At 39.8% G+C, this 26,772-nt stretch overlaps 1 protein-coding gene across 2 annotated transcripts in view; it reads left to right on the top strand.

The window, feature by feature from the left end:
* The first annotated feature begins 11,744 nt into the window (after positions 1 to 11,744).
* The window catches only part of GALNTL6 (polypeptide N-acetylgalactosaminyltransferase like 6), a 457,687-nt gene continuing 442,659 nt past the window's right edge, over positions 11,745 to 26,772 (top strand). For both annotated transcript variants that reach the window (XM_065061335.1, XM_065061334.1), the window contains exon 1: positions 11,745 to 12,514. In XM_065061335.1, coding sequence (XP_064917407.1) covers positions 12,377 to 12,514 — 138 coding nt within the window. In that variant the 5' untranslated portion in view covers positions 11,745 to 12,376. The remainder of the gene's footprint in view (positions 12,515 to 26,772) is intronic.

Below are 26,772 nucleotides of genomic sequence, written 5' to 3'. Positions count from 1 at the left end.
GCTCATAAATTCTATTCCTGTCTTCCAGAAAGGGGATAGCTCCTTCCTCACATTCCCTGCAGTTTGAAAAATAACAAAATGATCACACATACTGACATGTCACATAATACTCACCTCCTAGTATTCTATCAAATAAGGACATAACACAGTTCACATCGTTGGATTCATTGTGTTTTAGACACAGAGAGTTGAAATGACAGTTGCTAGTTTTAGGACATGCTCTATGTGTACTGGGAAGATTCATCAATCCTTCTATCTGATACAGTTTGCTGTGTGTGGGCTAATCAAGGAAGATGACTAACCAAACCTGCCCAGGGTCATCATATTTAGAAATAAGTTCTTCTGTTCCAAAATATTGGCAACTTACTAATGAGTCATTTTATGAATTTTCATTTTGCAGAATTTTAAGCATTCTGTGACTGTGCCACATTGATAACATAAATGTGCACAAGGTCTAATTTCAGCTTACTTCAGGCATCCTCTTTATAAAGTAGACTCTCCAATGGGTAATTTTCTGAAACTTACTGGCACGTAAAGTTCTGCTGAACTTGCTTGGAGCTTTGGCCGTGCAAAATACCTGGCATTCCAGCTGGGAAAAAATGAGCATTTGAGACCTTGTTAAGCCAGGAACTTTATGGAGTGGATTCCCCCCAAAAATCAGAATTTTCAAATGTTTAAATTTATCATGATGTATACTGTGATGATAACTTATCATCAATGTCCTTATACAGACACATGGAACAAAACAACTCAGGCTGTGTACACAGCTTGTCCCCTTCGAAAATAAACAAACAAACAAAATCTTGAGATCTATTTTGTCTTCTGGTTTTGAACCTTTGCTCTGAATCAGCTGGAGAAAAAATGGTAGGCTTGTGTGACTCAGTACATAGCGGGTGACCCAATACACAGAAGCAGCTTTATTGCTTCCCTTAAAAGGTACTCCGACCCAATTCCAGCTTGGTTTCAATAAGGTTTCTGTTGGGCAGAAACAATATTTCTCTTTCTATACTTTGCCTGTTTCATCTTCTGTTCTTTAGCAGCTGATTTGTCAAGGTGACTAAGCCTTCAGCAGTTTGAATTGGAAGCATTTTCAAAAGGATCCAAATTTGAAATACTAATTCTTGAAAGAAGTAGACAATCAGAAAACTAGGTAAGGTAATGCTCCCAGCCCTTGAGTACGAGAGCAATACACAATTTTGAGACTTTCAGACTTTTTCGTAACATTCATTAAGAAAGGTAGGAATAGCATTAGTCAAATGGGTTAAACAAGTCAGTTGAGCCTCTCAGGCTGGAATGGACCCTGGGATCTGTTAAACGAGGTCCCTACTGCTGCATCTAGGCACAGTGCGTTTTCCTAATCATAAGGTTAGTAAGGTTCTTCTAAAGCAAATTAAGTTGCTTTTTCCTAATACTTCATGGAATTTTAGTCTACTAGCTAAAATTTTGTTTCTAATTTCCATGATATATTTTCCTAGACATTCTGTATATGATCTTGTCCCATACCATACTAAACTCAGTTTCACTTTTATTATTCTAGCCCTCAAGGTCATCTATGTCTTCCTATTCTAATCTTCTCCTTTATTGCTGATGATTCTTCAAATGTCATTAACATATACCTACTTTTGTGCCAGGATCACTAGAATAATATTCAATGGCATTTTTCCCCAAGACTGATGCTTGATCAGCCTCTACAAGAGCTGAATTTTACACAGTGAAAATAGACTTATTTAAACAAACAAAAAAAGGAATGTATATCTAATCATAATCTGAAATAGTACATATCCCCTAAAGACATAAGTATATTTCTCAGTCAGTTTGATTGAGTACAGTCAGAAGTTCAAGAATGGAGTTGAAGGAAAAACAAAGTACCAAATAAGTTATGCTGATAATGAAAAGTGCTTCTAAATACAGATCTGTATGCAGATGGCTTCCCTTTCATAATAAGAGTTAATATGGAATATGGGTTAACTTTTTTTTTCCTGTAAAGAACCTCAAGAGACCAGGAGAAATTTTTCAGACTGAAATTTGAATTACCTTATGCTAGGAATAATGTTTTGACTGACACAAAGCTGACCGAAGGCTGATGTAATACTGCGTTATTAATCACTGAAACTGATTAAGCTTGGCTGAGGCCCTTTCCTTTCTTGAGATTTTTTTCTCATTGTCTTCCGCACTGACAAAATAAACCTATTACCAAATACATAAGTGCAAGCCTTCTGAAAATTAGGTAGTACAGATATGCCCCTATAACTATATTTATGCAATTATGTTTGCTAAACCTACCATGAAAACCACTCACAGCAGTAAAAGCACGTTTTCTACATGCTGCCTGTGGGCATTTCCTCCAAAACATGCTTCTCTGCTATGATTTTAGAATACTTTTCAAGAAAGTGTTCAAACAAATACGCTTAAACAGCTTTTCAAGCTCAGATGCATAAACACAGTCAATAACTGTGTATTAAAAGCTGTTGGAACTCCAGCTAAGCAAGGACTAATGTGAAATACAGAAGAATCTGTCTCATAAAAGCAGGAAGAGTTGGTTGCAAACCAGATATGTGTTCATAGCGAAGACAGATCCTTAGTCGCAGTGACCTAAGTCAGCAGTTACATGATAGTGGATATAAGCAGGGTGGTTGCCTCACGCGCAATGGCAGTTCCATCTTCATTCAAAACCAGATATAAGCAGTCCTCAGAAAACTCTTTAAGCTCTGTGGGGCTTTTTTCCCCCCTTTTTCATCAGTAAGATTTGTGTGTCTTCACAAGATATAAGAGTATGTGTCATTGTTATTCATGGAAACTGTCAGGCTTTTTAACTCCGCTGAGAAACATGAAGAGTGAATGACAGATGGAGACCGCTACCTTGGCGAGGAAGTTCTCTGCTAGCTGAATGCTATGATATGAGACCTGAAAGAAAGAAAAGATGATGATTTAACTTCTTCTTGTAAATAAACGTCATCTGAAAAGAGGCATTTCATTGTGAAGTAGCCTGAGATGCCAAGATACTAAATCCTATGTATTTAGGCTGATACTGTCTTCATCCCTGTCCTTATAAGACAAATGGTCTTTAAAAGCTTGAAGCATATAAATTAGACATAATACTATGAATGCCAATGAACTGCTCTGTTGGCTTCCCAAAGACTGGAAAGCATTTCAATCAGGTATGATAGCTTGAGAACATGAGCTTTAAGATTTTATAAGAAACTTCAAAATCCCTACCTATTTCTGAGGTGTTCAAATTGTAGTGACTCTTTGTCTTGGTAAGTGTTTGATATGATATGTTTTTCCATTTCCATTGTATGCTTTTTTCAGTTGGGCACCTGTATCAGAGTAATTAGCCCTAATATTATACATCTATATTCATGATGTGCTGGTGTCCTTAACGCAAGGTCATTTAAAGCACAGGAAGGATATAAGTTAAAACCACTTCTCAACTAAATATGCGGGGGGGAGGGAACACAGGTAGGAAGGGAAGGAGGCTGATGGCCTTTCTCATGGATGAAAGGAAAAATGAAAAAGAAAATTTATTTTGAGCTAAAAAAAAAAAAGCCCTCACAGACACTGATTGAACTTTGGTTAAAAAGATCTAAGTGGTTTTTTTGCTATCTGAAATTTTAAAAGTTTCCTTATAGTGTTCACATTTTACTTTTTGTAGCTGTTAGGTTTTGGTGGGTTTTGTTTTGGTTGGTTGGTTGGGTTTTTTTGGTTGTTTACTTTTTAACCAATCCATTTGCTTCTACATCAATGTGAATTCTGATTTTTTTTTTTCATTGGGTAAAATCTATAATTACAGCAGAAAGCTTTTTCCTATTTTTTCCTCCCTCATCTAGTATAGAGAAAATTGAAGATGCATGTACCTGGAAAAAGTTCTAGAGGATTTGGAATTTACTACTTGACAGACTTCATTAATCACTTCATAAAGAGCTCCTAACACTAGCTATTCTTAAATTTATCATTAACTTCAGTGATGAAAGTTTTTTGAAAATCCATTTGGCTCTATTCTTAGCCATTTTTTATCCTTGAACATGGAATGATCCTTTTGATATCATATTAAGTGACTAAAATTAGCTCCCTAAGGTGTGGAAGGCCCTTTATACCCAGCTATAAAAAAATGTTTCTTCTAAATAATGAGCAGAGGGAAAGAATTCTAAGCTATATTTGCAAAGATTAGGCATTACCATGGAACTACATTTCTGTTTCAGAATGTTAGCTTTTTAAAAAATGTGTTTGTCAAGCCACACGAATGAGTACTCTTTTATTGCCGGTGGCCTGGTTCACCTCTCATTTACTCCACATTGCTGTAGCTAAAATGAAGCTGTTCTTGTTCTCACTTTAAGGAAGAACTTCAAGCCAGACACATGTGTTCAAGAACTCTAACTCTGAAGTGACAGGACAGGACAGAATGCTTATTGATTCACATTACAGCAGCACAGGATGTTATTGGCTTTCCCCAGGTACATTTCAGTGTTGTCTAAGGACTATCAGCTCTCAAGTTAAGTTACGGCAGTTCCAGCACCTGGCTATTTGGAGGTAAAACAAGATTTAGAAACATACAGTAATCTGAGTATTTCAAAACAATTGTTTTCTGGATATTTTAACTCCAGAAATTGCCAGTTCTCATGAATATTCATAATAGGAATAAGCATGTGCTTGTGGAGATGTCCACACATTTCTTAAAATTGTCTCTCCCCACAGTTTCTTGGTAGTTATTATTTTATCCTTTTTTCAGAGTATGAGGAGGACAAAAAAACAAGCAAACAAACAAAAACACAAGCCACAAACCCACAAACACTAAACCAAGCAAACCAAATAAACCCCTAAAAAAATGAAAAAACCCTCAGCTTCTCTACATTCAGGGCCACTTTATTTTATCACCTTTATGCTAATATGGAAGTAATTGAAATGAAAGGTTTTATTTCAGAATTTTCAATAAGCTTTTGATGAAACTATTTGGTTGTTTTATCTATATTTCCTTCATAATATTTGGTGATGTCTGTATTTTTTATGTTTGATCTTCTAATGTATTCTGAGTTCTGCTACTGGTAAAAATCCTATGAGCCTGAATGAAGTCCGAGACTGAAAATACAACTTATGATGTCTGAATTGTAATAGTCAAAAACATCTTCCAGTTCTCATGGCAATTATTTTGAAAGATGGGTAACAACTTCAATGGAAAATACCAGCTATCTGGTTAGTAGGACTGTAGATCAATCTGTCAGTAACTATTGGTTATGAAGAAACTAGTAGGCATTTTTCTAAGTGGCATTCTAGTCCTTTATATTTTACCTTTGGTTGGCTTATCTCTGGTCTTCAAAATTTGCATGTAAAATGTCAAATATATTAATCACTTAGAAGGATAAAAAGCTCACACTAATATCCCTTAGAAAAAATACTTTCTAATATAAAGTATTTTTCTTAAGCCTTGTTTCTTTCAGCATCTATCTTCTTACTTGAATAAGGTGGAATCAATATTGCAAATCACATTCACATAGCTCATCAGAAATCACTGGATTTGGTAATTATAATTTTAAATAAAATGACATTTTCTCTTTAATGATGGAGCAATATGTAGTCATTAGAATCCAGGTTATGTAATTGCTGGGTTACACCCAGAATATATAAAACTATCGTCTTGCTTTCTATGTCATCCGTGATGCCTTTCTACAGTACACGATGGAATTCAGCGCATTAATGGAATATAAATGTGCTTCTTCTTCATGTTTTTATATACATTTATACAAGAAATTTGCACTGATGGAACTGGAGCTGTCAGCGTTATGATCTTCATTTAAATTCTCTTTGACAGTTTCCTCATCTTCAAATTTGAAGAAAGTATTTATATAGCATTTGTTGTCCTAGGTATCCTTCAAAGAAGTTGATAGTCGACTGTTGGTGAGTTAGGGAAACACTACATGTTATTAGCATTCAACTGTTAGTAGCAAACCACCATTTTAATTTGCCCACTTTTCAAGCTGATATCTTGATCTCTGACACAATGGGGAGAAGAAAAGGTGCAGGCCATTACATCATTTGTGGTTCACATGAGGTGTCTGTAGAAGCCACTAGAGTGACTTTCTTCAGACCTCAAGGATGTGTAACATACCCGAGGAAATGGCAGAGGGCATGGTGAGGGTGTGGGGCATCTGGTGCTCAGCTGCCTGGGAGTGCATGGAGGATGACAGAGATACAGCTTGGTGCCACCTCATCCATTCATGTTTAACTGCAATAAATGACTCCCAGCACTGGACCTGGGCTTAGTCTTTTGGAATGAACTGTTTGGAGCAGCCCAAAACAAAACTGGATGCAAATGAACAAACAAGCAATGTGGAGCTTCCTCTAGCCCATTCTCCTCTCCTATTTATCGGTGTAGACATCTCCAAAGTGTGTTGGCGATGCTTCTAGTGAGAAATCGGAACTGAAGGTGACATCTGCTACCTTTTGATATATTCTACACATTTTACAAAATTGGTGAGATGAGACTTTCAATCTTGCTAAGGAAGCTTTGCAAAATGTACTGCTTTATTTCCAGTAATATAACATTACTTGAGATCCAACCTGGATCAGGTTATGTGACGAGAGTGCAAAGGCCCTATGAGTTATCAAAGGAAACTCTTGGATGTAAAAAGAGTAATGTTGATGTGTGGCCTTACCAGATACTTGGAAGTTGTATAGCAAGCTTTCTGAAATGCACCAGAGAGAAGATCTAAAAGGAAAGCTGATCTTCAAAAAAGATGAATGATTTCAATAGCTAACACAGAGCTGAGATTATAAAGCTAATATATATCTTCTCTTTGTTGAAAAAGATGATCTAAAAGAAGACAACTTTATTTCATCCAACTTCCTGCAAATGCCATGTTCCTGCACCATATTTAGGTCCAAATTACTGTGGATTTTTGTGAAAGGAAGAATGAGAAACTATTTTTCCTGACATCAGTGTTTTATGATTACTGCGCTATTTAGAAATATTTGACATTGTACTGATTTTCTCTCTCAAAATAAACTTTCCTGATTACCCTTACATCTCAGTGATTTCTTTTGTGCAGTAGTGAATCTGCAGATTGTTAGGTAACTGGCAAAACGTCTGATCCATCAGCATTTTTGTTTGCTTTCTCAAGTTTGTAGTGGCACAGCAACAATGAAGAAGCAATCATCCATCATCCAGCTAGTCAAACAGAATCAAGATTTGGAAGTGGAAATAATTCGTGGCATTAGCATTACTCATTTAAGTTCTATGTGACTTTTACTGGAGAAATAGCTTTTCTTTGGAATTTAAACCAAACTTTGTAATTTTGGAATAGGAATGACATTATTTTCTGAATATCAAAGATTTCTAGGGGGACTTGCCCAATAATATTTTCATAAAATGTAGTTATTTTCATTGCTATTAAACTTTTTATTTAAGGTAATGGACCTTTAACTGTACTATGACTAAAAAATCTTCACCGTCTGAAAAGAAGTGGTCTTCAAATTTATAACTCCTTCAGTTTTAATAAATGTTTGTACTAAACTTCTCAAGTAAATTTTCTGGCTCTATGCAATATTGCCAAACATAATAACTTAAAAAAAATACACATCAGCATCCAAAAATCTTGATGAAAGGAGCTTCTCTTGAGTTCCTTTCTGGGGACTGCATTTCTGTATGAGTAGGAGGACTCCTAGCTTTCCCTTTCAGCTGAAATTCTCAGTTAACTTTGAGAACAAGAGTTTGATTCTAAGAAAAACCTCACTTATGAGATTTACAAAAAAATATTTTCACAGCAGCAGTACAAATATGTGGTGACGATTTTGAAACTTGATGACAAAACTGGAGACAGACGAGGCCAAAATGACTTAGAAACAGAAGGTCAATAAAAAACTCTTACGTGTATTGTTACTTATAGCCAGAGTCTATATATAAATGAGCATTTCGGTTTTTGAGGTATGTTGAAACTTTTTTCTGCAGAATACATTGAAAATATATATCTTCTGTGGGAGTTTGGAGGATCTTGGATTTTGAACTTTTGTAAAAGAGTACTTTCCATTTCTAGTATGCTAGTGGAAGACCAGACCCCTCCCTGCTTTCAAGAGTGGTTTGCAACACTACGTGTTGTCTCTAGCTAAGCAGACTGAAACAAAACATGGAAACAGACCTGGCCATTTTACATCCTGAGTTACCTGGAGGTGAATACTGTAATGAAAGCAAACTCCCATTCCATAACCTTTATTCACTCTTTTATATGGCAATATTACAGGTGGTTAACCATCATCTTACTAGATTCATTCTCTGTTTAGAGCACATCAACCTCTGCTGTTCATAAGTGAACAAGAAGATGGGTACTTTCTCTTTCATGTGAGTGCAGAGTTTGGCTCATGCAATACAAGCACTGAACAGTGGCTTTCCTGTACAAAGAGTATTGATTAGACGTGAGCTGGAGTCTCTTTTGAGTAATTCTATATGTAAAGCTGTGATGTCAATAAATTTACCTTGCAGGCTGCCTGAGTTCAGCCTCTAGGTTTGAAATGCATGGCGGAACAAGCTTCTCACAGTCACCTTTCTTAGTAGCTCTGCTCTGATTTTCTGTCCTAGGTTGTATCAGAAGTCTTGGTGGAACTTTGGGCTTAGGAAGACATACAGTGAAAGCAAAAATATGGCCCAAATACACTCAACTGTGGTCCCAAGGTATACACAGTTTCAGAATGCACCTCTTTCATTATTTTTCATGTATGGCTTGAGAATTCAAACAGCAAATACTTCGAAGTTTTGAATGTATTCCCACTGAAGAAACAATATATTCTCCAAGTTCTTCTAGGGTAAGCATAGGTTATTGCCACATGCCTTAAGCTATGTTTGCAGTTTTTAATTCACAGAACAGTGACACTGTTTTCTTTCTTTTTCCTTCCTTTAAACTAGCTTAGCATCTTAAAAATTCAGTGATTCTTATTAGGGCTAGGTGGCTTATGACTGTGTGAAAACATTATTTGCTGAAAAATGTGCCTTTATTCTTTACAAAGCAGACCTGAATTTTCTAGTTGTGTACTATGACCCCTACTACAGAATCATTTTCAGGATTCAGGAAATTAAATTGAATTTCATCTCCTGAGAGTGAATGTCTGCATTCACTTCAGCCTCCAGAGAGGGACTTAACTGGCATGCCGTGGAATTCCAGTATGCAACATCTCCTAAATCTTTCCTGCCAGTAGCCCTACTTTTTCCATACAATTATTATATGATCTCACAGCAATCATTTATATACTTAGCATGGTTCTAGCTATTATACATCTTGCACTGAGTGGAAGAACATGAGGGCAGAATCCCTTCAGACAAAAAGGCAGCTGAATCAAAATCTCTGTGCTGGCTAAGTTGCCTAACCCTGGATGACAAGCTAAAAAAGTGGAATTTCTAACAAGAAGATCAATGCCCTTTGGTTTTGTGAATACTTCTAGCCTTTTGATGGATTCAGCTCTTGAATACAAACCCCAAGTTTTTAAATTTGGTTGAACTGAATACCTTCTTTGGTTAGCTGCAGCAATCAAAAAGTGTATCTGCTTGCATAGCCTTTCTTACTAAGATGATAGACCAAAGCCTTGCACATGACACTCTTCTAAGTAAGACTAGTTTGCATAGGTCTTGCAACTAATTAGGGTGAGTGCAAAATTGTCTGGAAACTCCAGAGAGAGTAAGGTATCAACAACTTAGTCTCAGGTGTGGGAGGATACATTTTGTAGAGCTCTGCAAGGATCTGTCCTGAATCTGAACACGCTGAAGTTCTTGCTAACAGTCTACATTTCAGAATAGAAATTGTTTATTAAATTTGTATATGACAGTGGAAGATTAGGCTTGAACTGGAAGTGATTTGGGCAGACTGGATAAATATTCTGGAAAAAACTGGTGATATTCAATGAAGGCACTGCAAAAGGGAGAAGTATTCAGCCATAGAGATAGAGATAGGAACAATTAATTAACTGGTAGTTAATTTGAAGGAAATTAAACCAACCAGAGCTTAAATTGTATCACAAAATGGCCATTACTTAAGAACCTACTGCTGTTATGACCAAAGTTTGCTTTCCACATGGAAGCATGGGAGAAGAGTTTTCACTGAGATGCATGCACAATTATTGTTCTTTTCTTATAAACACAAGTTCCCAAGTAGCATATTCCATACAGATTTGGACATTGCACTTCCAGAAAGATACAAGTCAGTTGAAGACAGTCCTGATGATAGCACTAAGAGACATCAGCTGTCGAGATGTCCTGGAGTGCCTGTGGAACAGTATGTGGAAGTGGGTTTTAACTATGTAAAGACTGAGGGGAATGAATACTCTGCTTGCTGTCTCTTTGGTGGTTAATGTAATACTCTCAAATCACAGCAAGGAAGACTCAGGTTAAACATTAAGGAAAAGTTTGTAACTGTAAGTCAGAACAGATTGCCTGAGGAGGCTGTAGTGGTGTAATCGCTGGAGGACTTCAGAATGGGTTAGACAAACACTTGTCAAGAGCGACATAGATGTAGCTGATAGTGCCTTGGGGCAGAGCCATGAAGAAGCTGACCTTGCAAGGTCCCTCCCAGTCCTACTTTCATGTGAAAAGCATTATGTCGTTTCCTCCCACCCCACCTTCAGCGTTCAGAGTTCTTCTGTTCCTCCCACAACCTTTCCTTTATCTCCAGCTACTCTCCTAAAAATAACCTTTAACTGCCTCTTTTACAATTTTATGTATGTGTAGGAAAGACTTTCTGCACAAGACAGTTCTGCAGATGGACATAATGGATCTCACCTATGACAAAGGACAGGACTACTTCTTGCCATTTGTAGAGATGCACTTTTGTTACAGAAAGAGGTTTCTCACTGCAGGATTTAGACTTTCTCATTCAGAAATATTTCAGCCACCAGTAGAAATATGGACTGTAACTGAAGTGATAATTGGTTGGTTGGTTGTGGTTTTTTTGTGTGTGTGTGTTTTTGTTTGTTTGTTTGTTTTTTTTTTTTTAATATATAGAAGGCAGGAAAAAAAGGAAGTTAGATATACCTTTATTTTTCAATATTCATTCTAGACACATTAACATTACGAGTCTGGTACCCATTTTCCCAGTGTTTGATGTGACAAAGCTGAAAGGTCACTAGGTCTTTGTAAGCTTAACCTAAATGTCCTGTTTTGCTGAGAGGAGTTAGTTTGAGAAAAAAGGGTAATCGCACTGCATAGTCAGAGCGAGCAGTTGAACTCGGACCAGAAACGCAAACGGGTCTGATGCAACCAGCAGTGTAGAGCCTACAACCAGGGCGGCATCGCTTTGAACATCCCCGTCCCTCGGTGCTTCTCCCAAAGCGGGATGTGACCTCAGCCCCCGTGGTGCGGGGAAGGCATGTAGAGCTGCTGGCCGGGCGGGCTCGGGAAGGCGGCGCTGCGGAGGAGAGCCCGGGGAGCTCCCCGGCAGGTGAGCGCCCGGCAGGTGAGCGCCCAACCACTGCCTGGTGCGGCGGGCCGTGCTCCCGCACTGAGAGACCCCGCGTTTCACGTAGCGCCGTGGAGGACGGACCGGAACGGGAATTGCAAGCCCCGTCCCCGGTGCGCGGCGGCAGCAGCAGCGGCAGCAGCGACGACGACATCCGACTGCAGCCCGGGGTCTCCGCGCGGAAAGGCCCGGCGCCGGCAGCTGGCACACATGGGTCGGCCGGGATGAGGGGGCGCGGTGGGGCGGGGCGGGCTCGGCGCTGCCCGCCCCCGGCCCGGCCGCCGCACGTGGTGGCGGGGGGCGCGGGGGCCACCCCCTCCTTGGCCGCCTCTCCGGCGCGGAGGGGCGCGCTGTGTCGCGCGCCGGCTTCTGAGCTCCTTTCTTATTATTTGTCGTTTAAACTCTTGCTTAGCAGATTGCGCTTGATGAGCTCATGATGCCGCGCGCCCCCGCCCCGAGCGGGCAGGGGGACGTGAGGCGGGCGGGCGCGGGGAGCCGCGGGGGTTACACGCCGCGCTAGCGCTGCCGCCGTGCCCGGGAGCCGGCGGGAGGAGGCGCTCTGCCGGGCCGACGCTGTTCATTGGAGCTGGGTTGTGGGGTTTTTAGTTGTTTTTTTAAATATTTTTCAATTTTCCTGTACCTTCGCCCCGGCCGTGCATTGAGCTGTTCGCCGCTCCGTGCGCAGGTGGGTCCATGAGCTCCCCCGGGAGCGGCGCCGCCGCCGCGCAGCGCCGCGCCGGGGCGGGGGGGGCGGCCGCCAGCTTCGCTGCTGCCGCGGGGGGCGGCCCCGCCCGGGCGCGGGGCGGGCGGCTGTGAGGCGGGCGGGCGAAGTTTCTCCGCGGCGCCGGGCCCCTCCGAAGGACAGTAGGGAGGGAGGGAAGGACCTGGTCCCGCGGTGCTGGGATAGCTGCTGCTGCTGGCGCTGTCACCAGAGCAGCCCGGTTTTGGCCATGAAGAGGAAACAGAAGAGGGTTCTGCAAATGACGCTGCTTTTCACCGCGGCTCTGATTTTCCTGCCCGACATTGGCCTCTGGTCTCTCTACAAAGAGAAGCACCTGGTGAAGCCCGCCGAGCCTGCCGAGCCGCAGGTAGGTGCGAAGCCGCCCGGGAGCGCTGCCTCGCCGTGTTCCGCGGCGCTCCGCGGTGTCCCGCTGCCCCGGGCGGGCGGCGGGCTGTCTCCTCTCGGGGCGCGGCCCCGGCGTTGCCCCCTCCGGGACTGAGCGGGACCCGCCGCCGCTGGAGGGGTCTGGGGCGCGGCGGCCGTCGGCGCGGAGCGGGGGGGCAGCAGCACATGTGCTTGTCCTACCTCCGCGCTGGAGAGGGAAAGTTGTGGGTGAGCGGATGAGCCCGGCAGGGTGGGTTTCCCAGGGAAGGGCAAGGGTGAGCAGTCACAGAAGGTGGCCGTGAAATTAGGAGGACGTGGGATTTTTGCATGCTTCGTCCGTTAGCCAAAGGCGATGCTGGGCTCTAATTTTCATTACGAGAAGTGGAGTTTTTACCTCAACTTTTATTTGGCTGCCTGTCTGTAATGCTGCTTGAACCGATGTGTGGTTGTACACCCGCTACAATTGCTCGGGATCCATCTAGGTAACCGACCACCTAGGTTTTCTATTTTCTCTTCCTTTCTGTGGAAAACTCGACAGAAGTGACTGACAGTCTTTTTCTCTTCTGAATGTTACTAACATGACTTGATACAGCTATGCTGTGTGTAACTGCTTGTCTGATGACACAGCCAACTTTCAAATATTTACAGTTTCACCGTTATTAAAACAGCAGTTGATATAAACTGGTTGTTTGTTTTGTTTTGTTTTTTTAAGTTGTTCTTCAGCTTGCTGGGTTTATGTCTGGATCATAAATCACAAGATGACCCTCATTATATGAAGTTTGATTTTAGGGATTGTTTTAACATAGTGCTTTAAAACTCTGCCCGTAATTTGCCAAAACTTATATTTATTTTGTTCAACAGTGCTATGTCCTGCACTGTAATTGTCAGTGTAATTTAAATATTACGTAAATATTTCATAGATCTTTAGTTTGAAGTTATGTGATTGTTCGATCTTTTACCTTGTTGACCACTTGCATAGCCTTTGTGTTAGTGTATTAGACAGCATCATGTATCATTTTGGTGCATTAGTAGTCTAAATTTCAAGGGTCGTCACCCATGTGTGTAATGCACATATTTGATTTTTTGCTATTGTAGCTATCCATTACTGAAGTTACTCCTCCAAAGTATTGTAACTTTGGTTCATGAAACATGCTGAATGGAGGATACTTTCTTACTAAGGACGAAGTTAAGGATAGCTACCTAATCTGGAGCTTACTTTATCTTTCCAAGGATTTTAAAATGCAGTAGGTGTCAGGTGCTAGATTTTTAGTTGGAAGTAATTTCTGCTGAAAGAAAATTATACACTATCGTATCTGTCATTAGTTTACAAGGTGCATACAGTAGTTTTTGCAGTTTCTAATTTACTTTGTGATTTAGGAGAGCTAAGTTATTCAGTGCAAATAATGATTCCATGTTTTTTGCATGGGTCTTTAAAAGACACATGCCATGACAGAAGATGGAATTGCTGATGTTCAAGACTTGATAGCACTCAAAGGGAAATAACTTTAAAAAAATGGTGGAAGAAAACCTTGAAGATCACCAGCTGAGCATATATGAAGGGCTAATGAGACTTGCTAATGAGACCCCAGCAAATTTTGAAACCTAAGTTATCTGAAAGGGGCTTTTTACTAGCTGCCTTTTTTTTTTCCCCTCCCCTCTCCCCACCTGAATACTAATTGAGCACTAGTGGAGCTGTTTAATGGGAAAACAATAAAAATCAGCAATGAAACTTTGAACCTTACAGCTGACTCTAATGTAATTCCGTTATCACTGTCAGAATTGAAGTCATGTTGGCAATGTCATTACCCAGTGAGGATAGCAGGTTGAAGTAGAGGTGAGTAATGCAATTAAAATACTTGTGCCTTCTGATGTGCACTTTATAACCCAAAATGCATACAAGGAACAAGGGTTGAAATACAAGTTTTGAGTTCAGCTCGTTTAAATATAAAGAGAATTGTAAGAAGATGGTCAGTGTATTTTGTTGAGACTAAGCTAGAAATCAGGTCATACTATAAAAGACTGCATTAGAAATAGTGAAATAGTATCATAGTAGAAATATAACTTTTTCTGCCTATTGTGTTAGTAGGAGATGTAAGAATTTTGACACTCAAAGTTATTTTTTGCCCCTAAGATGTTCAGTTACTCAATACTGAATGTGACTTTACGCAAGTTTAAAGGTCAGTCCTACTGAAACTGCAGCAGACTTTTCTTACATATTCTGAAGTTGTGTTAGGTTACGTAGGGGTGTGTGTGTAGAGTCAGTACATGACAGTGATGTACAGTCAGACTGCTATGGTAACTCCTGGCCATGGAGGACAGGCAGAGCTGTCAATGACTTCAGTAAGTTAGACATAGGCTGAACTTGTTTTGCTCTTATGGGTAAAATGTGTGTCTAGATGTATTCTGATGTTGGCAGTAATGTTTATAAATATTCCATCTTGTTTTAAGAACAATTAAATTAATGTTATTGATCATCAGGTGTTTTTGAGAAGATGGTGTCGTGAAATTCTGATTTTTCTGACTAGTTATAAATTAAATTTTCCATTTCATTGCTAAAGCTGACATTCTCAAACTTCTCTGTGAATGGGGGTTCTGTCAACCTCTCCCACCACCTAAGTTGCTTGGCACAGCAGTGGACCAAAGGAGAGATAGCAGGCTGATGGAGGAGGCATCGATATCCTGACAGTAGTAACAGAGAAGCTGTTCAAAATCAGTCCACAATGCAAAAATAGTCCATTTCTGTCAATGATAGAACAGTGTCCCCTGGGGACTGTGTCATTCCCAGTGACTAGAAGAGAGCACTTGTGCTCTTCAATGCTATCTAGAAATCCTAATATGACAAAGTAAGTTGACTTTTTTATTCTTTAAAAGAGTGCTGCAGGAAGTTACATAAGAGTGTTTTTTGTCATCATGCAAATTCTGTTTCTGAGTAGAGAAGCCCTTCTTTCCCAAAGATTAGAAGGTGAGAACATGGTATTGACAACCCTGATTTCAGACAGCATTAGTGATTTTGATCACTGTACATTAATTCTGTAAGCATTATGAATCTCTAAGCATTTAATACAAACTTTTTTAACCTATCATATTTTCCTAAGGTTTTCACTTGTGAACTTGATAGACTTAGTCTTTACATTTTGATAATTGTTATTTTCATTTGGTTTATCACAAGTGGACCTTCAAGGGTAAAAGTACAGATTTTAATGTTCTGAGTTACATGGAGCAACAAGCTCTCCATAAAATATAGTTTGACAATAAAGCGGTACATGTGAGAAAAAAAAATATGATCAGTTTCTGGTTAATTTAAGTCAGTCTTCCTTGCCATACTATGGGAATAACGGAAACTGAATAGGATATTTTTCTTTTTTAAAATAATCCTATTAATTTCTTAACACCTTATGGTGTCCTTGAGTTTTGATTAGTTAGTTTAACTATGTCTCTTTTCTTGTGTGTCATGGAAATACCATGTATGTGATATAAGTATCCGGTCTGATCTTTTCTTCTGACAAAAGCTGAAGGCAAGGTGTTTGGATACTAAGTTATGCTGATAAAAGTTTTAATTTCAGTTTTGTTTTCTTTGGAGGAAATGCAACAATTCAGTACAACCAGCAGGATGTAATCCTAGTCCAAACCTCGTTGTCTGAGGCTATCTCAAGTTAGTGCTACTGTATTTGGCTACAGTAAAGCTTTATCCTTGTCTGTTTATATGCTTTCAATATATATGAAAAATAACCTCATGTAAAAGAATGAAATTTCCTGGAGCAGCTTTCCAGCTTCAGTAATATGTGTATTTGGTGAAAAGTGTTGTGAGAGATGTTTATTTCTGTTTTTTATGGGATGCCAGTGTGGTTGACTGAAAGGAGGGCAGTGTAGTGAAGTAACCCCTAATGCATTTCAACTTCATTTGGTACTTTTTTTTCATTCAGTTGTCATCTCCCTGCTTCCTGGTGTCAAATCTTCTCACTTGAAATTGGATTGAACAGCAGCATCTCTTAGTCACAGATTCTCTGTAAGACTTATTCCTAGGTATATTACCAAAATGCTTTATGATGTGTAAAGTAAGGAAAGAAAGTAGATTTCTGGCTTCATTTCACTTATGCTTTGGCACAGTGAGGCATGCTACTTCAGCCTTCTGATTTAGGGCACTTCTGTGGGAGGAGGTCTCAGTGGTGTTGGCCCTTTTTATTTTGGTGCATGCACGGTGCCCAGAGCAAAGACCGAAATACAGCTGTGCTGTCAGGAAAAGGTGTTGTTCCATGGGATAGAGACACATTTCGGTGTTAAAAATAGCCTGGTGGCTATTAAAGTACTAACTTTGCCTCCTTAATCCAGGACGGGGTTCCAGCCTGAAATGTGTCTTGCAAAGAGTCATTAGTTTCTGAAGTCCATGAAAGAGGTGAAAAATTGAAGTTTACCACAAAATGCAGTGTTTCCTACTGTTTAGTACACAGGTTCTGATAATCATAATTATTCCAGGACATTTAACTCTGTACTTCACTGGCATCAATAGTTAGTGAACAAAGTTTGGGTTGATGAATTCTGTTTCTGGAGCTGCATAAAAGCTGCATCTTGAAAGTGAAACTTCTTTCCCCCCCACTGCTTAGCTCTATTTCTCTTGCTTTTTCCAGTTGACTTCAACAGCTACAAAATCATGTACTAAGTATGGTTTGGATAGGATACAAATGGACACGTGTTTCCTATGAGTGCACGGTGGGGACACTGTCAGTTACTTGTCTGTTTAGTTCCACTGTCTCAGTTGCTTACCTTTGCTTTCACCACAAACTTGTGAGGTGGGAAAGCTTTGTTTCTCTTTAACAGAAGAGTAAATGAAGTACAGAATGACAAACAGACCTAAGTCTACAAAAGTAGCTGCTTGACTGTTGCAGTCATTAATTTGTACTATTTTGGGACAGTGCATGGATGACTATAAGAAATACTGATAAAATGAAGCCTCACTTTCCATGCTCAGTTTCTCAGTTTCTGTGTCTGTGCTCTTCCAAGCAAATCCTCATTTCTCTCCCCAGAGCAGCAGCTGGTACCTGGTGCATTCAATCCTCTTTTATTCTACAGCCCAGTTCATTGCTGTGCCGGTGTGTCAGCTCCAAGAGCCCCTACGTATCTCATTGCAAATCAGAACTCAGAGTCTTAAAAAGCAGTGCATTGGCAATCTGTGTTTGCCGTTTAACAGTCATACAGTTAACACTTCTGTAATTCACTTCTTTATCTGAATTGTTCATGTATAATTGTATTCCCCTATGTATATTGGATCCTACTGAGGAAAATATCATTTGAAGTCTGAAACCTTTGTTACTTTTAAGATACAATATTATTTTTGGCAATTAACAGTATGTTTCTGTTGTATTCAGTATACTAGAGGGAGCCCTCCTGTGGTTAATTTAATACCTATCAATTTTCAGCAATGTTACTAAACAAGCTATCTTGCAGGATAAAATGGACTGTTTTCTATATTTAGTTTTCTTTCAATTTAACTCGACATTAGTAATGCATTTCAGCTAATATTATTGTCTGTAGTTAACTTTTTTTTTTTAAGCACAGTCATTTCAGATTATTCCAACTCAAAACACAAGGTCGAGAAACCTCTGTGCATGCCAGCAGTGGGGTTTGTGGAGAGACCACTGTGATGAAAGGCACTCCGTGGCTGTATCAGAGCAGTGGGATGCAAGATGGTTTTAGTGATTGGGGGGCCTACTCAAGCTGTGCTTTGTCTCCTTACTGGGACATGATGCTCACTTGGTTCCTAAACTTTCTTGTGTCCCTGTGCAGGGAATGTAGCTCTTGTGTTTGGGTCTGGGGAACTGCGGTGGTACCCCCTGGTTGGGAGCCAGACTGCGTTGTGTGTAGGCAGGTGTCTGTTCCCATATAGAGGAAAGAACAATTCAGTTTTTTTTCTTTTTCTTTTCTTCTTCTTTTTTTTTTTTATTTTATGCTCAGACAGGTAACTTATGGTCTTTGTCTAGCAATACGCTGATGCACACATTTATAGCAATTGACTTGAGCAAAACTGAGTGTATGCTAAGTATTTCGATGGATTTGGGCCAGGAGCAGACATCTTTGGTTACTTTAAATCAGACTGAAAAAAATTAGCGCAGAGGTTGACAAGTTAAATACAATGCAGCTCAGGAATCCCAAGCTAAAAGTCCTACACCTATTGTAAATGTTCCTTGCTGTCAAGAGACCAAATTACACTGACTGAAAGAAATAGCAGTCCCAGTTTTTTAATGTTTCTTTAAAATATGAAAAGGCTTTATTAGAGGATGTCAACCTGCTGAACCAACTCCTTTCTGAGAATTCCAGTGTAAACTGTTTTTTAAGGTCAAGCTCTATTGTGATTCATTGGTTTCAAACTGGTTTTGACAATTGTCACATTCGGAGGAGTTTCACAGGGTGATGGGCTTGGCTGGGTAATCTTTCTCAAAATATGTCTTCAACAGAGAACTCCTTTCCCTGTTTATGAAAAAAGACTATAGAAGAGACCTACTCAAGGAGGCTTGCTCAAGAGGTAAAGGAGAGGAAGAAAATCTATTGCAGGAATTTAACAGGATTTCATGCTTCTCTTCCAAATTCTTCACCTTCATTTCCATAATTTTCACACATTTTTCTTCATAGAGAAGGTGATGTGACTCCAAGTCTATGTGAACACCTGGTGATTCAAGTCAGCTATTTAATCACCAAGCTGATAGCAATATATTAACAGAGTTGTAGGAATAAAAATGATGAGGTGTAGGTGCAGCTGACATAGAAATATATAGGCTATAGTATCCCACTCTTTTCTGGATGTTTGTTTTCTGCAGGGTCAGAGCTGCCATGTTCCTGTTCAGGGTAGTGTTTCACATGGACAATGTTATTTTATGCTGCCATTTTAAGATCTCTTGGTGGATCTTGTTGAAGGAATTTCCTATCCCCTCTTTCTCCTGGTTAGATCCTGTTTATTGAAGACCTTTGCCCTCACTTCAGGAGTCAGTCACTAGCTGAAATACCAAGCTTTCATCTAGCTGTTTGAGGATTTAACAGATAACTAAAGCATCCCTTTCCCTGTGTCACCTCCAGCTGTTGGTTGCCATCCAATGCCTGAATATTTCAGCCGAATCTTTGGTGAAAGGACACAACGGCATTTGACAGATGCTTCATTGAATCATCTGACACTACCTCCGCAACAGTTTAAGCCTATCTGCCAGACTTTTCCCTGAAGTAGCTGAAGAATATTTGCATGTCTTCTTCAGAGCCATGTGGGCACTAACCCCTGTGAGAGCTGCAGTGACAAGGAGTTTGGAGGTTGGTGACATCTGGCAGTGCCATGAACGTGCAGTGCCCTGAAACTTCTGTTAGGTTTGTGCCAGCTAAGCGTTGCCATGTCCAGTGCAGTTTCCTACACTTTGCCAGTTGTGGTGTGTGGTGGTGTGTTCTTTTTTTTAATGCCAAATGTATGGTGCGATTGGTCATAGTAGACTAGAAAATCTGGCCCATACAACTTAGATGTTTTATTGATCAGTGATGAGCCATTGATTTGGTGCTTAAGATGCAATGGCGTTTTAACAGTTTACTTCTGTGCTATACAGTGGTTTATGACAGGATGCGATACTACTAAGAGATTTAGCTAGGCAGAGTAATTATCTGAACTAGAATTTGGTCAGGACACCAGTGTTAATACAGGGTGCTTTAGAAATTGGATTGTTCACTGAAGTGTGTAAGTGTAGATTTATCAGACTAACCTAAGGTGCTCATTTGCTTAAAGCATAATTTTTCATACTTGCACTGAAAATAGAATAACAGATGAGTTTATTTAGAAAATTTTAGCCTATTTACTTGTTGTTGCTCTCTGAAAATAGTTTTCTATAAATTAAGTACTAGAAGAGTGCAAACAAATGTTTAGGACAAGCAAGAATGTTTTATAGCCAGACTCTGGCAAGTTCTGCTCATATATGAAGATGAGGAAGAGCAAGGGCTCCCTGTGTCTCTCTTCAGAGCTGATGTCTGCGGAATGTCAGACCTGCACACATATTCCTGCATGTTAACAGCTTTGGTAGTGCAAGATAAGTATTTTATCCCATCTGTTTTTGCCTCACTGTGATTAAAATCTCCTAGTTTTGCATTAGATAACATAATTGTCTATTACAGGCAGTTTGTCTTTTTGTTTTGTCATCCAGTCCCTGGGATAAAAGCTGTGCTTGTAATATTTGGGTAATGCTCCTGAAGCTTTACATGGTTCTATCAGAGAAGGCAGAGTCACATGAATGCATATATACTTGGGAGGTTTGAGATATCCCTACCTACAACACTTAGCTGCAACAGAAATCTCTCTTCTGCACAGATTAACTACACCCTTGGCAAAATTTTGCCAGTCCCTGGCAAAGCCTGCATAGATGCAGCAGTAGTGAGCCAGAGCTAGATAACTTGACAAGAGGCTGTAAATGGTATCAAATTTTGTGCTGAACGAGTATCCTCCGGTGGTTCACCACCTCTGAGTCATCTGTCTTGCACAGAATGTAACACATGGTTTAACGCAATAGTTCACTTACAAGTATTTGCCTCTCTTATTAAAAAAACCCACCCATCTTGTGGCTCTTCAGTGGGGAAAGCTCTCTTATTTTTAACATAGCAACAAAACTGTTTCTTGCTTCTTTCTCTCCTTTTTGATTCCTTTTTTTTGGGGAACAACAGATTTCAGTTTCTTAAACATTTTTTTATGTCTCATTTGATTGCTGGGTAAATTCTTTATCCTGCTTTCAGCTGGCATAATTTTTGTCCTAGTAGCTGGTATAGTGCTGTGTTTTGGATTTAGTACGATAAAAATGTTGACAACACACTTATGTTTTAGTTGTTGCTAAACACTCAAGCACTTTTCAGCTTTTCATGCTGGCCTGCTGATGAGAAGGTGGGGAGAGCACAACAGGCTGGGTGGGAGCACAGCCAGGACACCTGACCCCAACTGACCACAGGGATATTCCATACCATATGACAACATGCTCAGTATATAAAGCTGGGGGAAGGAGGAGGAAGGGGGGACATATGGGGTGATGGAGTTTGTCTTCCCGAGTAACCGTTACACATGACAGAGCCCAGTGTTCATGGGGATGGCTGAACATCTGCCTGCCCATGGGAAGTAGTCAGTGAGTCCCTTGTTTTGCTTTGCTTGCTTGTGAGGCTTTCTTTTTGCCTGTTAAACTACCTTTATCTCAGTCCACAAGTTTTCTCATTTTTACTCTTCCAGTTCTCTTCCCCATTCCACTGGGCGGGGAGTAGAGAGAGTGGGTGGCTCTGTGCTGCTTAGTTGCTGGCTGGGGTTAAACCATGACATTATTATATTGGATTGCTTGAATCTTGGAATTTTTTAGATTGCTTTTTCTACAGAGTGGTAGTTTCACATTAGCATGGGGAATGCATGGAAAAGACACATTAATGCCATCCTACAAGAAATATATTGCTATTTTTCAGGCTCCGATAAATGACTACATTTTAAGTTGCATTTGATATGGATACAAAATGAATGACAGGCTTGAATGGATGTTGTTTTTCCAGAATTGCTCAACATAAAATAAAGTGACAGTCAAATTGCTGATCAAATTTTGCAATTATAACACCAGTATAAAAATGTAAATCCAGAACTTTTATGACATGAAATAACGAATTCTCCACTAAAGCTACAAAAACATTAGAGACACAGCATACATGGTAATAAAAATTACTTGGGATGGCTGTAAAAATCATCAGAAAACTAAAAAATGACTTGCAGAAGCCTCAGAGCAAAATATTCCTGTAGTAGATTTAACCTGTGTCTCACATCAGATTAAATCTTTTTCAGCATAAGGGCATCCTTGACATAATTCCCAATGATGGTGAAGTGATGGGAATTTTTCCAAGTATACGAAGACACTCCTCCCTAATGATGGTCAGATTTTATTTTGATCTATATTACTTCTTGATCTCTATAGCAGTCTGAGAGAAGAGTGGTTTTATCTCTCAATTTTCCCTAAAGCAATCCATTTAAGAGACACAAGCGCAATGAAAGCCCAGCCAGAACATATATATATATGAGCCTGCGCTTTGCTAACGTGAAAGTGAAATTCCATTCACCTCCACCAACTGCCTATACTAATGGAATTTAAAAACAAAATTGAAAGTTACCATCTTCAGCACTGCAAACAGACATGCCGTGTGTACAGGAAAGGCTGCAGAGGGCAGGGAGCATCTGGAGCTCTGTCAGGGAAAGCAGCAAAGCTGCAGAGGGGTGGTAAATAAATCTGAGTGTAAACACAGTCCACTACCTTAAGTGGTCTTTCTCCATCTTCCCTGTCTCCTTGCTTCATGAGGAGAGGATGCACCAAGAGCAGTAAAGATGCTGAGATGTTGTTTAAACCATCCATACACCAAGCATAGAGAGAAACTGCTTGACAAAGAGTTGCTATTAACATGAGACTTTCCATAAAAATTAGGTGGTCTCTCAGCAAATCACACTCAAGAGCTGCAGTTTGTGTGCAAACCCTGCACAGAGTAATAGTGCAGTCACTGAAGATAAAGGTGTTTTCATTGAAGCAACTTCAAAATGAACAAGTGAGAGAGAAATTTTTCTTCAAATGCTCAAGACGAACAACAGATGTCTCCTTCAGAAGCAATGAAGAAAAATTGTGTCTTATGTTGGGAGAAGGGAAATGGAGACGACATCGTGCTAAGCAGCAACCTGCTTCTGCATCTGGAATGGACACGCATGACAAATGAACAGGAGATCAAGCTCTGGACATGTGGATTTACTGCCTCTGTGCACATTGTAACCCCTTCAGACAGAGGTCTTGGAAAAACTTGCCTTTTTCTTCTGTTGAAGTAACATTTGTTCTGTGACTTATGAGAGTCAAATCTTAACAAATTGAATTTAAAATTCAGTGAATTGAGACTCTGAAATGCATTTTAAAGAAATTGTTAGTAGCCTAGTTTCTTCAGAAGTGTTTATTAGTGTGGACTTTGAGTTTTTCCTTGTATTTGGTGTATATATATATATATGTACACATGTATGTTTGTTTATGGGCAGGAGGAGGTGAAGAGATAATCTTTGCTTCCTGCAGGGAGAGGGAGTTTGTTTTTCTTAATGTAACATGCCCTAACAGTCCTACAAAGGATGGAATGATTTTCTGCAAGACACCACGCAGATGTGTGGGAAAGTGTATGTTTAAGTGTATAAATTCAGTACAAACTACAGTGTCTTGGGCATTTTTTTTTCTAATAAATGTGGACATTTTTGTTTGTTTTTGTCTCCCCTCCCTTCTTGTGCGCAGATTGTATGTGGGCTGGCTTCATGTTCACTTCTTGAACACTGATAACTTTAGATGATCTACTGAACTTTTTTTTCCTCTTATAAGTCTTGAAATATATAGGCAATAAAGATGCTGGCTTGTTTCATTTATTCCCTTGATTCTTTCCCGCCTTTCATGGTAGTTATTTTGACTCTTGAGACAATGGGCTCTCATATCCATTCCTTTAGGACACCATACACAGGTTTGTTAAAAAAATACTTGTGCAAGGCTACTGTTTTGACAATATACTGTGCTGACCTGCTTTTCTCCTGACATGTGTGATTTACAATGATCAAACAACTGACTTTGTCTTTAGTAACCTTCTTCATATTGTAGATTAACCTCCGGTTTACTGATCTGGTTGTTAGAGAGAGACCGACTTCTCTCTTTTAATGATAATGGAGAGTGAGAAGCTGCCAGAGTGTTAGGATGGAAGTGACAGGAAGGAAATGGGAAAAGTAAAGAAAAGAAAATGTATAGCCAGGAGAAGAATAAGGAAAATATATTCCATCAAATATATTTCTGGAAATTCTAAGTCACGTTGTTATCATGTTTCCTGTGCTTTCATGTTGCTCTAATTTGCATCTCTGGCTTATATTATTATCACATTATTATTTTTTTAAATGCATGCTAACTGCAACCTTGCTTCTCCGTTCTAATTTATTATAGCATATTAGTAAAGCTGCTTTAGTATACCCTGGATTAATGATGCATTTTAAACTGTTTTAAAATGACCCCAGACTAGGTCAATTATTGAAGTAGTGCCAGTTAGGAATATTTTATTTTGATTGCTGTAAGCTCTTAGTTTTATGTTAACTGCATAATACAAACATGACCCATGGGCTTTTAGTGTTGTAGTGAATTGAAAATGTATGAATAAGGCATGCTTCATGTTCTTACGTAGCAAACTGAGGATACTTCTCAAGAGGAGACTCTATAAGCTTATTTTCTTCTGTTGTGCACCTGGTTGCCTTTTTGTACTAGTGCTCTGAGAAAGCAGGCTTGCCTTTTGAAATAAGGGGAAAAGTCAGCGAGGTGTCGGTGCTGCTTGTGGTATGTGAGGTGTCTGTGCACGCACACCTTCTGTATCCTCCCAGCTTAACAGACTCGTGCTACTACACCTGCACTTGGGCAAAACAGGTTCTCTCTTCCTTTGCAGCCTGAAGATCAGAAGGACTGAGTAGTTTGGGATGTTTTGGTGTGGGAGCTGTAGCTTGGTTGATACTCTTTGAGCTCCAAGCGGAGATTCTTTGTGGGGCTGCTTTACTTTGCTTCCCAGTGTTCTGTGGTAGTTTTGCTGTCCGTAACCAGAGGCAGGCTTTGCGGAGGGTGTCTGGGAAACAGCCGGGCCTCAGTTTCCCCAGGGTGCTGTGGACAAAAACAGTGTAGGCACCTGGTAATGTGTTGATTGGGGTGGCCTCCCTGACTCATGTTTGCTATGACTGGGCAGAGCAGTGTGCACATGGGCAGTGATGGAGCTGTTGGGGTGATCTGTGAGGTACACAGGCTGAAAATTGTAATAAGGAAGTGAGTTTTACCCGCCACTTTGGTACACTAATGGGAAATTACTATTCTTTGTGTTGCAGTGTGGGAGAGTTTATTACAGTTTATTTCCCAAAGCTTTGTTTGTAAAAGCGGTGCATTTATTTTTTTGTAAATTAACATTCTTAATTATTGCACAGGTAACTTTATATTTCTTTTCACTTTTAGAAGTGTAAAGTGTTACTTGCTGTGTTCTGATTTAGAATTGAGCTGGAATAAGGATTTAACTGCATATTTTTCAAAATGCAAGGATGTGTTTTTTCACATCGCAAATACGTTTCACATCCCATCCATGTTTCAGACCAGTCTGCTTTTCTACGTAAAAGAGTACTCTAGTTTCTCCATCAGATTCTAACACTAAGGGCAGCTTATGTCACAAAAATAAAAAAAAAAAATCAGTTCAATAACGGTTCAGTAATGCAGTCTCATCTCAACAAAACTGGCACTGCCCACCCTTCAAAGACATTGAACGTCACAGGTTTAGCAGTACTTTGGAAGCTTGAGTGACTCATTAAGTTTCACCAGTAACTTTAGGCTGTGGTTGTAGTTTTTTGTTAAATTTATCTTGTAGAAATTTGCTTAATATAAACAGAATATGTGCTGCCCCTGCCTCCCCCCCCCCCCCCCCCCCCCGCCATGTTTTCTACTAGTTTAGACGTCTGTTAACTACGTAAGAGGGATAAAAACAGTGTTTAAAATTAAGATTTCTGCCTTGCGTGGGAGAACAGTTGTTTGGCAGTGACTGAGATGCTCAAGAGATCAGCAGAGATTTTGAACATCAGCCCACTTAAGAGGGGAAACAAAATGTAAAACAAGACCAGAAAAATTAATTCCAGTTGCTTCAGAAGAATCCTGGGATGGAAAATAAAAACCCTTCTATGTTTTGAGCTTATTAGTTGTTAATCTGAGGTACATCTGAGGTTCTTGAAAAGATGATCCATGTCTAGGAAACAGGAGCATGAGCAAATGATCTCTGGAATCAATAGGCGGTGTTTGGAAGATTCATTGTGATGGACAGGGTTTATATAACAGGAGGGAGATAAAATTAAAAATGGGAAATTTGGGGTAGGATACAGGCAGAGTTTTACTGCTATAGCTGAAGATCTCTCCATATAATCTTCTGTCTTTCTTTATCTAGCCCTCTGAAGTAAAATGTAGATAAATATAAAATAATGTATATGGGGAAGTAAATAATTCTAGTTTTACATATACTGCAATAACTTTTGACACAGTAATTGGTACTCAAGAAGGAGCTCTTGATGCTTATATTAGTTTTATGAAAATGTTAGCTTTCATTTTAAAGAGGATATAATGGTTATGACTACTGTGTAAATTCATTGCGTACTCTCAAATACTTTATGCAATTGTCATGCAATCGCAGTCATCACAGATGAGGTAG

Source organism: Columba livia, chromosome 4, assembly GCF_036013475.1.
Source record: "Columba livia isolate bColLiv1 breed racing homer chromosome 4, bColLiv1.pat.W.v2, whole genome shotgun sequence".
Lineage (NCBI taxonomy): Eukaryota > Metazoa > Chordata > Aves > Columbiformes > Columbidae > Columba > Columba livia.
Note: the sequence above shows the minus strand (reverse complement) of the source record. Positions and strands in the feature narration are given on the sequence as shown.